At 37.1% G+C, this 14,041-nt stretch overlaps 1 protein-coding gene across 2 annotated transcripts in view; it reads left to right on the top strand.

Annotated features, from left to right (window-relative positions):
* Positions 1–13,656, top strand: part of NT5C3A (5'-nucleotidase, cytosolic IIIA) — a 49,075-nt gene extending 35,419 nt beyond the window's left edge. The window contains exons 2-9 of one of the 2 annotated variants that reach the window (XM_004090973.3): positions 892–990; positions 3,679–3,748; positions 5,684–5,730; positions 6,407–6,492; positions 8,043–8,132; positions 10,166–10,328; positions 11,884–12,084; positions 12,934–13,639. In XM_004090973.3, the coding sequence (XP_004091021.2) occupies positions 892–990; positions 3,679–3,748; positions 5,684–5,730; positions 6,407–6,492; positions 8,043–8,132; positions 10,166–10,328; positions 11,884–12,084; positions 12,934–13,035 (858 nt within the window). In that variant the 3' untranslated portion in view covers positions 13,036–13,639. Of the gene's footprint in view, positions 1–891; positions 991–3,678; positions 3,749–5,683; positions 5,731–6,406; positions 6,493–8,042; positions 8,133–10,165; positions 10,329–11,883; positions 12,085–12,933 lie in introns of both variants that reach the window. The other variant, XM_003279184.4, reaches the window with a different exon arrangement.
* The last annotated feature ends 385 nt before the right edge of the window (positions 13,657–14,041 follow it).

Consider the following 14,041-nt stretch of genomic DNA (forward strand, 5'->3'; position numbering starts at 1 on the left):
GGAAGTTTAGTTACTGTATTATATAAAATGGAGGCTTAATGGGAGTCATCTTAAGATTTTTAGAAAAATTACATCAATCGAGGGGTAGCTGCTGGGGTATTCATGGTTAAAATACGATTTCTGGGCTCTCTCTGGATTGCATCACAACCCAGAAATGAAACTAATAGAAAATCACAGAAATGAAACTAATAGAAAATAAATTTAAATGTTACTTGTTTATCTTCATGTATTTGAACTCCAGGCAGTTTTTATTGTCTTTTTTATATTTTTACTGTTATTTCTGTGGTAAGTGTACATTGCTTTTATACTTAAAAAAGATATATACTTTCTAATAAAGTAATTGAGTCACAAACTACAAAAGTAGTTTTACCTTACTCTGTAGCTGGAAAATACTGATAAGTTTTAAGTATTTTTGTGTGTATAAATGGTAATGTGGGAGCTGGGCTTGGTGTCCCACACTTTTAATCCCAGGACTTTGGAAGGCCAAGATGGGAGGATTGCTTGAGGCCAGGAGTTCAAGATCAGCCTGAGCAACATAGCAAGACCTCAGTCACCTCTACAGAAAATTTTGAAAATTAGCTGGGTATGATGACGCATGCCTTCTGCCTACTCAGGAGGCTGAGATGGGAGGATCATTTGAGCCCAGGAGTTTGAGGCTATGGTGAGCTAGGATTGTGCCACTGCACTCCAGCCTGGGTCACAAAACAAGACCACATCTCTAAAAAAGTAATAATAAAATAAATAAATGGTAATTTAATGTGGTGGCTTGCTTTTTAAAAATAATGCCTTAACATTTTTATGTCTTTAAATAAGACAGGTTTCTGCTTGGTATCAAAGGAACCTGGGGAAAGAAGAATGAAAACTAATTAATTAATTTTCTTTTACTTTTAGATGCCAGAATTCCAGAAAAGTTCAGTTCGAATCAAGAACCCTACAAGAGTAGAAGAAATTATCTGTGGTCTTATCAAAGGAGGAGCTGCCAAACTTCAGGTGAATAATTATCAAGAAGCCTTGGCTGTGTGTGGTGGCTCATGCCTGTAATCCCAGCACTTTGGGAGACTGAAGCAGGAGGATCACTTGAGCCCAGGAGTTCGAGACCAGCTTGGGCAACATAGTGAGACCCCATCTCTATTTAAAAAAAAAAAAATGGCCGGACACAGTGGCTCATGCCTGTAATCCTAGCACTTTGGGAGGCCTAGGCGGGTGGACGAGGCTGAGGTCAGGAGTTCAAGACCAGCCTGGCCAACATGGTGAAACTCTGTCTCTACTTAAAATACAAAAATTAGCTGGGCCTGGTGGCGCATGCCTGTAATCCCAGCTACTTGGGAGGCTGAGGCAGGCGAATCACTTAACCCCGGGAGGCGGAGGTTGCAGTGAGCTGAGATCATGCCGCTGCACTCCAAAAATAAAATAAAAGCTTAATAATAAAAGCTTCTTTTTTTCTTTTCTTTTGAAATGGAGTCTCGCTCTGTTGCACAGGCTGGAGTGCAGTGGCACGATCCTGGCTCACTGCAACCTGCTTCTCCTGGGTTCAGGCGGTGCTCGTACCTCCGCTTCCCCGAGCAGCTGGGATTACAGGTGCCAGCCACCACAACCAGCTAATTTTTTTGTTTTTTGAGACTGAGTATTGCTCTGTTGCTCAGGCTGGAGTGCAGTGGCACGATCTCAGCTCACTGCAACTTCTGCCTCCCGGTTCAAGCAGTTTTCTCGCCTCAGCTTCCAGAGCAGCTGGGATTACAGGTGCCCGCCACCACACCCAGCTAATTTTTATATTTTTAGTAGAGACAGGATTTCGCCATGTTGGCCAGGCTGGTCTCAAACGCCTGGCCTCAAGTGATCCATCCGCCTCGGCCTCCCAAAGTGCTGGGATTATAGGCGTGAGCCATCATGGCCCAGCCTTATTTTATTTTTAATGTTAAAACCGACTCATTCATCTCCTGTTTGATAAAATCTGAGTACAGCAAGTTTAGGTAGACAGTTTTTGCCTATCCTTTAGGAATATAAAATCCAGAAAATATATATCTTGAGTTGTTCTAAAATAGGCAGAATACCCTATTGGAAAAACAAAAGTTAATAACCCTGAAATACTCTTAAGTTTTTATTAGTCTTAAGTACTAAGCTAACTCATGCTGTGTACAAGCATTAAACCATTTTAAGGATAATATTTAAAAGTGTATAGTTTTATGCTGCTCTTTCATGTTTTAATCATAGTAGTTCAAATTAAGATATAACCTTATTAAGGGGATAATTGAGTTTTTAAACAGTCTCTGTTTTAAAGGAATGTGTTACATGTAAATTAAACCAACAATCTGAATATTCTGTAAAAAAAAAATTACTCCTTTTTTAAAACATTTCTGAAAAATAATATTTAACCCAGTCTCCTAAGTTTCAAGAGCTGGCCAGCTATTTCAATGTGCATTCATTCATTGGTATAGTCTAAATAAGCAAGTTAAATCCAGCATGTAATGGTATCAGTAACTAAGAGCTTCATATAGTTGAATTGCTTCCACTGCATTTTTGTGCATTGACCAAGTTGGTCGAAAATCTCTAGTGAGAAGAGTAACCATATCACCTGCAGTTGCAAATTCCCATACCAATTAATCAGATTTTTTCAAATATTGATTTTTATTTATTTATTTAATTTTATTTTATTTTTTCGAGACGGAGGCTTATTCTGTCGCCCAGGTTGGAGTGCAGCGGCATGATCTTAGCTCACTGCAACCTGCGCCTCCCAGGTTCAAGTGATTCTCCTCCCTCAGCTTCCTGAGTAGCTGGGATTACAGGCACACGCCAGCACACCTGGCTATTTTTGTATTTTTAGTAGAGACAAGGTTTTACCATGTTGGCCAGGCTGGTCTTGAACTCCTGACCTCGAGTGATCTCCCCACCTCAGCCTCCCAAAGTGCTGGGATTACAGGCATGAGCCACCGTGCCTGGCTGGATTTTTTCAATTTTTAAAGTTGATACATAATAACTGTACATATATATGGGGTATGTGTGATATTTTCAAATGTATATAAAATGTGCAATAATCAAATCAGGGTAATTAGGATATCTGCCACTTCTAATATTTATTCTTTGTTTTGGGAACATTCTAAATCTTCTAGCTGTGTTGAAATATACAATAAAATACTGTTTACTATAGTCATTCCACTGTGTAAACACTAGAACTTATTCCTTCTAACAGTATTTTCGTAACCATTAACCAGCTGTTCTTTATCCAACCCTCCCACCCTTCCCAGCCTCTGGTAACCATCTTTCTACTTTCTGTTTCCATGAGATGAACTTTTTAAGTTTTCACATATGAGTAAGAACATATAATATTTGTCTTTCTGTGCCTGTCTTATTTTACTTAAGATAATGACCTCCAGGCCTACTCATGTTGCTGCAGATGACAGCATCTCTTTGTTTTTTATGGCTGAATTACGAATCAGATTTATTTGGTGACAATGCTAGGGCACTCAAGGTAGCACCTTGTAGTTAAGATTATTCCCAGGACTTTATAAAGGAACCGCATGAGAAAATTCAATGCAAAGAGAATAACTTAACAGTGTGGACCAGAGACTGAGCACAGTCCTATGCATCTAGGAAAGCATGAAGTATGTGTTTGGGTAGCACAGAGAGATTCTCACCACGTGGGCTATGTTTACAATAATGCATTTCACTCTTTTCTTACAGATAATAACGGACTTTGATATGACACTCAGTAGATTTTCATACAAAGGGAAAAGATGCCCAACATGTCATAGTAAGTGTGATATTTGTAAACAAATTCACAAAAACATGTCATCATTATTTTAAGATCCTCTTTATATTACCTGTGAGATAACTGGGTTTTTAAAATTCTTTTTGGACATTGACAGTGAGGAGACCTGCTTTTTCTTACTATATTTTTGAGGTTTTGTTTTTTCCCCATATTATATAAATGGCTATTTTCATGTATGGTTTTGGTAGCAAAGGGAATCAGAGACTCCTGAAATATTTCTTGCCAAATATGGTCTATTCATTATTCAAGAAATATTTAAATAGGTTGTAAACTTTGGGTTAACCTGAAGAACAGCATTTATCAAATACTCTGTTTTCTAGGAATTTTACCAAATTTTAATGTCTTTTTGTTTTCCAACTTGGCTGTGAGTTTTTAAAATAACACTCTTCAACCTGACAGGGAAACGGTGAAATGAACTCTCTCATTTGCTTTTAGTACATGTGTAAATTGATAATTATTTTGGGGCCAGGTGCAGTCGCTCATGCCTGTAATCTCAGCATTTTGGGAAGCTGAGGCGGGCAGATCATTTGCAGTCAGGAGTTCAAGACCAGCCTGGCCAAAATGATGAAACCCTGTCTCTACTAGAAATACAAAAATTAGCTGGGCTTGGTGGCAGGCACCTGTAATCCCAGCTACTCAGGAGGCTGAGGCACGAGAATCACTTGAACCCAGGAGGCGGAGTTTGCAGTGAGCCAAGATTGCACCACTGCGCTCTAGCCTGGGCAACAGAGTGAAACTTCATCTCAAAAAAAAAATAGGAAAAGAAAAATTATTTTGATAACTTGTATTAAAAAAATGCTAAAAATCGCCAGGCACAGTGGCTCACGCCTGTAATCCCAGCACTTTGGGAGGTGGAGGTGGAATAATCACTTGAGCCCAGGAGTTTGAGACCAGCCTGAGCAACATAATAAGACCTTTTCTTACAAAAAATAGAAAATTAGCTGGGCATTGTGGCATGCCTGTGGTCCCAGCTACTCACTTGGGAGGCTGAGACGATCCTTGAGCCTGGGAGGGTGAATCTATAGTGAGCCGTAATTGCACCACTGCACTCGAGCCTGGATGACAAAACAAGACCCTGTCTCAAAAAGAAAAAAAAAAAAAAAACACTAAAAATCTTCATATCCTTTGCCCTATTAAGTCCTCTTTGGAGAATTTCTAATAATCCCAAATGCAGTTTTTAAAAAAGCTTTATTCACAAAAATAATGGTGACTAAGCTCAACATAAAATTATTACTAATAGCAGATGCTTGGAAGCAACCTAAAAAGTTTAATGCTGCAGAAATGATACAAATTATTTTCTGTTCACATACCAGAAATTTTAATTACATGGAAAAATGCAGACTACAATGTGAAATGAAAAAGAAAATTCAAAATTACAGATTTGGTATGATCTCTTATCTAATTGATATACATGAAATCTTAAGACAAAGGAAATATATTAAAATATTGTTCATTACTTATTATTGAATGCTAAAACTTTTTACCATTCAATTTTTGTTTTCTTCTTTACAGTGATCTGGATTTTCCAGATGTTTATGTTAAGCATTTATTTCTTTTTATTATGAAAAAATTATTTCCCATATGTGTTTCTTATATTTAATTACAAAGGAGAAAATGGAAGTGATCAATACACAGTTCATAGTATTTGAAGATACTGAATTGTCTCAGTGATGTAAGCGAGCAGTCACTGAATCTCAGATTTTAAGCCATTAGCTTCTCTAACAATGTCATGTGAATTATACCACTGAGACCAAAAGTTATAATAACCATGCTAGTTGACTTGGCATTACTTAAAAGTATTGAGTTGGTGCAAAAGTAATTGAGTTTTTTGCCATTACTTTATAGCAAATTATTCACAGTAGTGGTAGCATAAATCAGAGTATTTCTTTTAATGCTTATTTTGCTTTCTATCTTTAGATATCATTGACAACTGTAAGCTGGTTACAGATGAATGTAGAAAAAAGGTAAACACTAACAATAATCCATAGTCACTCAAAGACTTCATTACCCTTTTTGCCTGAGAATTTCTTCAGGTGCATTCACACAAGTAAGAATGGATGTAAGGTGCTTACAGCCATACCTGGTACATAGTAAGCACTCAGTAAATAGTAGGTTTGCTGTATGAATTACACATTCAAAACATATTTTAAAGATAAAACAAACAAAACTTATATTTAAAACTCTTAAATGATTACCAAAGTATTCTGGTGTTGTAACGTTAACTGGAGATTTAAAACAAAAGTACTTTGGTTTTCTGTAGGTTTTGCTCCTTTAAGTTGATGAGGAAGTTGCTTCAGTACTTTGCTTGAGTATGTGTCTGTGTATATCTTAACAAAATGCAATTTGAAATGTGAATCAAATTTAATACCTTTATATGAAAACTGAAGTGTTTTTTGTACTGATAATTTTATTATTGGTTTTTACTCACCTGAAAGTACTTTACAAAAGAAAGGTAGCTTTTCGCAGGTATATTTGATTACATGTCAACTAAGATCAGCAAATATTTTTTCAATTGATGCATTAGCTCAACTTTTAAAGCAGTTTGTTGAAAATACTTGTTTACATTGTTTTGCTTTCTATAAAACCAAGCAGATTTATCTTCATGTAATCTTCATGATTAAGTTATTCATGTCTTCCTAGTTATTGCAACTAAAGGAAAAGTATTACGCTATTGAAGTTGATCCTGTTCTTACTGTAGAAGAGAAATACCCTTATATGGTGGAATGGTAAGTGTATATTAGGCAGTAGGAGGCTTTAAAAATAAAAAATAAAACAACACTGCAGTTACAACTGATGGCTTATTTTTTACCTGTATAGCAAACAAACAGATTAATAAATTATGCAAGTTAGAGCATTGAATAACAAAATTAGCTCTAATTATCTAATCTCTCTAACAGTTTAGGAATCCTTTTGTTTTGTTTATTTAAGGTGAAGTCCAGTAGGAATAAATTAAAAGTCCTGCATTTAAGTCTCAAATTAAAAACAAGAATTGCTTTTTAAGTATATGAACAAGATGTGGCTTAATGTGTAAAAAGGTATGAGGATTTAAACTGACTCTGAACTCAGAGCCAGCAGGTGATATGGTTACCCAAAAATCGACTTTTGGTTGCATTAATCAAAATGCAGTGTTCCAGACAGATCACACTGAAAGCACTGTGTTGGGTTCTGGAAGAATGCTGTTAAGAGAAACCATGACAATAGTGACCAAAAAAAAAAAAAAAAAAAAAAAAATAGATCATGACAAACTTAAAAGGAATCAAAGTAGTCCACCAGAATGATCAGAGGAATTTGAGCCTTCCCACTTGAGGAACATTTCAAGGAATAGAAAATGCTTTGAGAAGGAACAACTTGTTTTAAAATCTTAGGAGACCAGGAATGATTTGTCTTTATTGTCCCATTACCTAACAGTTACATACTTCATCTGTATTTATGGTATTAAATGTTGAAAAGGTATTAGACTTAACTCTACAAACTGGTAGCAGCAGAACTGGAACTAGACTTGGAAGATATAAGAAGATTGATTTCAGCATGAGAAATGAAAAGCCTGTCTAGCAATTAAGAGTTTTCTGGCAATGGAATAAGCTTCCCTGGGAGAATGAGCTTATAGACATGATAGAAGCTGACCCAGGCAGGGAAGAAGGTGACTTAGGAATATTATAGGAGTATTTTTGGGTATCAGATGAAGAGTTATGCTTTTTTTCTTTTCGTTTCTTTCTTTCTGTTTTTAGTGGCTGTTTGCATAATTGTAATGGGCTAGAGAGTCTAAGGGCCCTTTATACTGAGATGCTATGATTATAGGTGTTTTTTACATAAAGCAGGCTAATCTATATATGACACTTGGCATAACAAAGATTTTCTCTCTTGCTTACTAAATAGCATCTTCAGTATGTAGAAAATTCAAACTATAAACAAATTTAAAAAATAGGTTTGCTCTAATTCATTTTACTGCAAACAGAGAAAGGATTATGCTTCCATAGGTTGGGTCGAGTTTTTATATGTAGAATTAGGAAAGGTTTATAGCTGGTTTCCTTTCATTACCTTACTAACATATTTAAGCTAAGTCTGGGTTTGGGAGGACTGGGAAACTCAGTAAGAACATGCATATCACATTTTGAGACATGAGGTATACATTCATTAGTGATGAACTTCAATCTCTAAAATTTAAATCCAGATATGAGGAACAGATTTTCTCACATGGAAGAATGTTTTGTAATAAAGATAATCATTTTAGTTTGTCTTAATTGATAGTCTTTTTTCCTTTGGTCATAAACTCCAGGTATACTAAATCACATGGTTTGCTTGTTCAACAAGCTTTACCAAAAGCTAAACTTAAAGAAATTGTGGCAGAATCTGACGTTATGCTCAAGTAAGTTTCTTGGGTGTTTTTTGCTGTTATTGTTCACAGACTGGAATTATTGCTATTTATGTAGTCAGTTATACTTTTTAAAAATAAGATTGAATATTCCTTATATAACCATATCCAAAATATGCCACCCATCACAAAATACATAGTGGTAAGATAAGGAATTTAGAATGACGTATTAGATCTTGGTGTAGGTAGTAAGCGCCTTATGAGATTTACATTCTAATTTGTATTTTGTTTCTCCAGATTAAAAATGTCAAGACTTACAAATTTTTGAACCAAGGCCATTTAAAAATTTTTTAGCAAAATACTTAGGAAAGACATATGAAAGCAATGTATAAATCAAGTTAAAAGGGATTTAAGTATACTTTTTTTTTTTTTTTTTTAAAGACAGGGTCTCTGTCTGTTGCCCAGGTTAGAGTGTAGTGACATAATCTCTTCCTCAGTCCAACCTCTGCCTCCTGGGCTCAAGCAATCCCCTTGCCTCAGCCTCTCAAGTAGCTGGGACTACAGTCATGCACTACCATGCCTGGCTAATTTTTGTATATTTTTGTAAAGATGGGATTTCACCATGTTGCCCAGACTGGTCTTGAACGCTTGAGCTCAAGCAATCCCAAAGTGCTGGGAACCACCATGCCTGGCAGTATACTATGTCTAAATTTACATAAGCCTACTTTTTAAATTCTCAAACTTCTTTGAAAACTATTCCTAGGAAAGATTAGTATGTTTTAGTACATAATTATATATGTATGCATGAGTTATAAGATACAAGAGGCTTTTTTTTTTTTTGAGACGGAGTCTCACTCTGTCACCCAGGCTGGAGTACAGTGGTGCAATCTCGGCTCACTGCAAGCTCCGCCTCCCAGGTTCACGCCATTCTCCTGCCTCAGCCTCCCGAGTAGCCAGGACTTCAGGCACCCGCCACCACGCCTGGCTAATTTTTTGTATTTTTAGTAGAGATGGGGTTTCACCGTGTTAGCCAGGATGGTCTCGATCTCCTGACCTTGTGATCCACCCGTCTCGGCCTCCCAAAGTGCTGGGATTACAGGCGTGAGCCACTGTGCCCGGCCCAAGAGCCTTTTTAATACTGTTTATTACCTCCTAAAATTTTCAACTCATTAGGCAAATATGATGTTACTTTTTTTATGATGATGTTATATTTTAAGGTGATTACTTCTAAAAAGGAAAGCAATAAATTGTCAGAAAAAGTGTGAGGACAGCTAGTAAGTGTTTCATTCCTTAGTAGGCAACATTAGCATTCTTTAACCTATAGCCCAGGAAGGGTAAAAAAGGGAAAGAGGGCTTAAGATCTTAGTAAAGAGACATGCCAGATGTCGAGAATACAGCTAAGTTCCTGCCACTCTGCTTTTCTTTTCAATTTTATGGATTTTCATGAAACTGTAAGAATATCAAGTCATTCTTCATAATTTTAAAATCTGAAAATATTTTAATTATGTAAATGTATTTGTTGTTGGTCAATATATATCCATTAAGTTAGGCCAAGTTGATAGGCCCACTATGGGACTCCATCCTTCTCTGTGTTAATATATCCATATTTTAACCCCTAAGTGGGGTTTTCAAGGTGTAGCTTAACTATTGTTTTCTCTTTTTAAATTTCATTTTAGAGACAGGGTCTTGCTATGTTGCCCAGACCAGACTAGAACTCCTGGGCTCAAGCAATCCTCAAGCCTCAACCTCCCAAACAGCTGGGACTATAGGCATGCACTGCTATGCCTGCCTATTTCTTTTTAAATGGTATAAATTGTGAACTGTAGGTTTATATTCGTATTCAGTGAAAGCTTAAATACATCTAGTTTATAGTATTAGAATTGATTAAAGGGAAAGTAAAGAGTTAACTGTTGTTTGAAAAACTCACACTATTGTAGATATCAATAACAGCCCTCTTGGGCAGTATATTAAAATGAGAATATGAGTGAGCCATAGAATTACTAGGAATGTTTCACTTTTTCAGCTTCTAAGTGAAAAGGAACTATATCTTGCTCTTTAATAATCAGTTTGTTATCTCCATCTTACAGAGAAGGATATGAGAATTTCTTTGATAAGCTCCAACAACATAGTATCCCTGTGTTCATATTTTCGGCTGGAATCGGCGATGTACTAGAGGAGGTTATTCGTCAAGCTGGTGTTTATCATCCAAATGTCAAAGTTGTGTCCAATTTTATGGATTTTGATGAAACTGTAAGAATATCAAATCGTTCTTCATAATTTTAAAATGTGAAAATATTTTAATCATGTAAATTTATTTGTTGTTACTTAATATATATCCTATATCCAGTAAATTAGGCCAAGCTGATAGGCCCACTGTGGGACTCCATCCTTCTCAGTGTTAATATATCCATATTTTAAAAACAATGTGCCTTTCTTAAAGTTTCGTTCTGCAAGCTATAGACTAATAATAAAAGTAGTAAAACTTCTTTTTTTTTTTGAGATGGAGTCTCACTCTGTTGCCCAGGCTGGAGTGCAGTAGCACGATCTCAGCTCATTGTAACCTCTGTCTCCTGGGTTCAAGCAATTCTTCTGCCTCAGCCTCTCGAGTAGCTGGGATTACAAGCGTGTGCCACCACACCCGGCTAATTTTTGTGTTTTTGGTAGAGATAGGGTTTCACCATGTTGGCCAGGTTGGTCTCGAACTCCTGACCACAAGTGATCCTCCCACCTTGGCTTCCCAAAGTGCTGGGATTACAGGCATGAGCCACCACACATAGCCTAAAACTTCTTTTAAAATATTTTAATACAGCAACTTTGAAGCCTTAACATTCATGATTGGAAAAAGAAGTGAGTTAGAACTGACATTATTTGAATAAGGTTTTCTAATCAAGGCAATATATTATGAAATACATAAAATAACATAAAATGGGATATTTTGGTTAGAAACAAAGTAAAAACTGAAAATTGAATTTTGAACTCATTTTGTTTTACCTTTTTTTTGAGAGGGAGTCTTGCTCTGTAGCCCAGGCTAGAGTTCAGTGGGGTGATCTTAGCTCACTGCAACCTCCACCTCCCAGGTTCAAGCAATTCTCCCTACCTCAGCCTCCTGAGTAGCTGGGATTACAGGTGTGTGCCACCACGCCCAGCTAATTTTTGTTTTCTTAATAGAGACGGGGTTTCACCATGTTGGTCAGGATGGTCTGATCTCTTGACCTCATGATCTGCCCACCTCAGCCTCCCAAAGTGCTGGAATTACAGGCGTGAACCACTGTGCCCGGCCTTTTTTTTTTTTTTTTTTGAGAGGGAGTCTCACTCTGTCACCCAGGCTGGAGTGCAGTGGTGCCATCTTGGCTCACTGCAACCTCCACCTCTTGGGTTCAGGCGATTCTCCTTCCTCAGCCTCCCGAGCCTCTGGGACTACAGGTGTGTGCCACCAAACCTGGCTAATTTTTATATTTTAGTGAGGCGGGGTTGCACCATGTTGGCCAGTCTCGTCTCGAACTCCTGACCTCAAGTGATCTGTCCTCCTTGGCCTCCCAAAGTGCTGGGATTACAGGCATGAGCCACTGTGCCCGGCCTTTGTTTTACCATTTAAAATAGCCTCTAAAAAATCATTTACTTCTCCGAGCCCTTCCTAGCTATGGTGAATGTGATGGACTTAAGTGCTTTGAGATCTCTAGTATCAAAGATGCATTTACAAATATGATGAAATAATAGTGACATCAATTAAGAGCTCCAAAATATGAAAATCCAACAAATAGAATTGTTAAAACCTGTTATTTCAAAAGATTTATATTTTTCATAGGGCGTGCTCAAAGGATTTAAAGGAGAACTAATTCATGTATTTAACAAACATGATGGTGCCTTGAGGAATACAGAATATTTCAATCAACTAAAAGACAATAGTAACATAATTCTTCTGGGAGACTCCCAAGGAGACTTAAGAATGGCAGATGGAGTGGCCAATGTTGAGCACATTCTGAAAATTGGATACCTAAATGATAGAGTAAGTATACAAGTCTGTAATTTTCTTCGAAGAAAATATTAGGATGAAACTTGGTAGGCAATTGTTGCCATAGTCACCTGAGAAAGTAGTTATTTTAGAGACTTTTTTTTTGAGATGAGCCTCTGTTACCGAGGCTAGAGTGTAGTGATGCAATCACATCTCACTGCAGCCTCGACCTTCCCGGCTCAAGCAATGCTCCCACCTCAGCCCCTCAGGTAGCTGAAACTGCAGGCGCACACCACTACACCTGGCTGATTTTTAAATTTTTTTTAGAGTTGAGTTCTCCCTGTGTTGCCCAAGCTGGTCTCAAACTCCTGGGCCCAAGTGATTCTCTAGGCCTCTCAAAGTGCTTGGGAGAACAGGCATGAGCCACTATGCCCAGCCAAAACATATTGTGATCATGCATTTTGATTGTTCTTTATACTGGTAATGTTTAAAGGAGTTGATGTTTAAAGGAGTTGAGATGCATGCTATAGGTACTGGGAAAAGGAAGGATGTGTATTCTGCAGGAGGCCTCTGTGTCTTCTACCCACTAGATGCTGGATAGCAGCCGCCTGCCATGAGACTCAAAAATGTCCCTAGACATTACTAAATGTTCCCTGGACAAAATCACCCCATTTGAAAACCACTGGACTGGAGAGAGAGCATTTTGGGGAGAAAAGCTACCATGTGGAAAAATGTCTGTCAGTGGGTCTTAAGAATTTGAAAATATTTTTCATTTCAAAGATTTTTTGAAAGTGAATTTAATTTATTGCATTTTGCCCAAGAGATCTAACAACGAGATTCATACTGAAATTATTTGTTTCTTTGCCCTGCATGTTAATTTTCTTTTGTTCTTCTCTTGATTAGGTGGATGAGCTTTTAGAAAAGTACATGGACTCTTATGATATTGTTTTAGTACAAGATGAATCATTAGAAGTAGCTAACTCTATTTTACAGAAGATTCTATAAACAAGCATTCTCCAAGAAGACCTCTCTCCTGTGGGTGCAATTGAACTGTTCATCTGTTCATCTTGCTGAGAGACTTATTTATAATATATCCTTACTCTTGAAGTGTTCCCTTTGTATAACTGAAGTTATTTTCAGACATGGTGAATGCATCGACTGGAAGCTCCTTTTCTCCACCTCTCTCAACACACTCCTCACCGTATCTTTTAACCCATTTAAAAAAAAAATCTTAAAGCCAAAATTAGAAAAAGAACTCCCTACTTTTCCAAAGTGAATTTTGTAGTTTAATGTTATCATGCAGTTTTTGAGGAGTCTTTTACACTGGGAAAGTTTGTAGAAATTTTAAAATAAGTTTTATGAAATGGTGAAACAATATGCATGATTTTAAGTATTGCCATTTTTGTAATTTGGGCTATTATGCTGATGGTATCACCATCTCTTGAAATTGTGTTAGGTTTGGTTATTTTGTCTGGGGAAAAAATATTTACCGGAAAAGACTAGCACTTAGTGTTGGAAAAACCTGGTGGTGTTTACAACGTCGCTAATCATTACAAAACATTCTATATTGAAGCACTGATAATAAATATGAAATGCAAAGCCTTTTTAATTCTATGGTCAAAACTATCTTTATTGAGTCAACAAATATTTACTGAGCACCTACCATGGTTTTTTGTTTTCTTCTTGTTTCTTTCTCTCTGTCTGCCTGTCTTTTGTGATATATAAATTCTAAAGTCCTTGTCATGGTGGCTATTTAGATTGAATATTTTCAAAAATTACTTAAGTCTAAAGACAAGATATTTCAGGGAAAATTTTGTCTGCCCTTCAGAAAATACTGAGACCTCTGAAAATTATTTTCTCCCATTTAAAACATCAGCAAAAGGTACAAGTCTGCAAGTTTCAGAACCCGAGACAGGAAGCAGTGGAGCTGGGTCTCGTGGTGACTGAATCTGAGCAGCACTGCGACATTAGGAGCCAGCATCTCTCTGTACAGTCCAGGTACCCACTCCAC

The sequence above is a fragment of the Nomascus leucogenys genome, chromosome 17 (genome assembly GCF_006542625.1).
Source record: "Nomascus leucogenys isolate Asia chromosome 17, Asia_NLE_v1, whole genome shotgun sequence".
NCBI classification, from domain to species: domain Eukaryota; kingdom Metazoa; phylum Chordata; class Mammalia; order Primates; family Hylobatidae; genus Nomascus; species Nomascus leucogenys.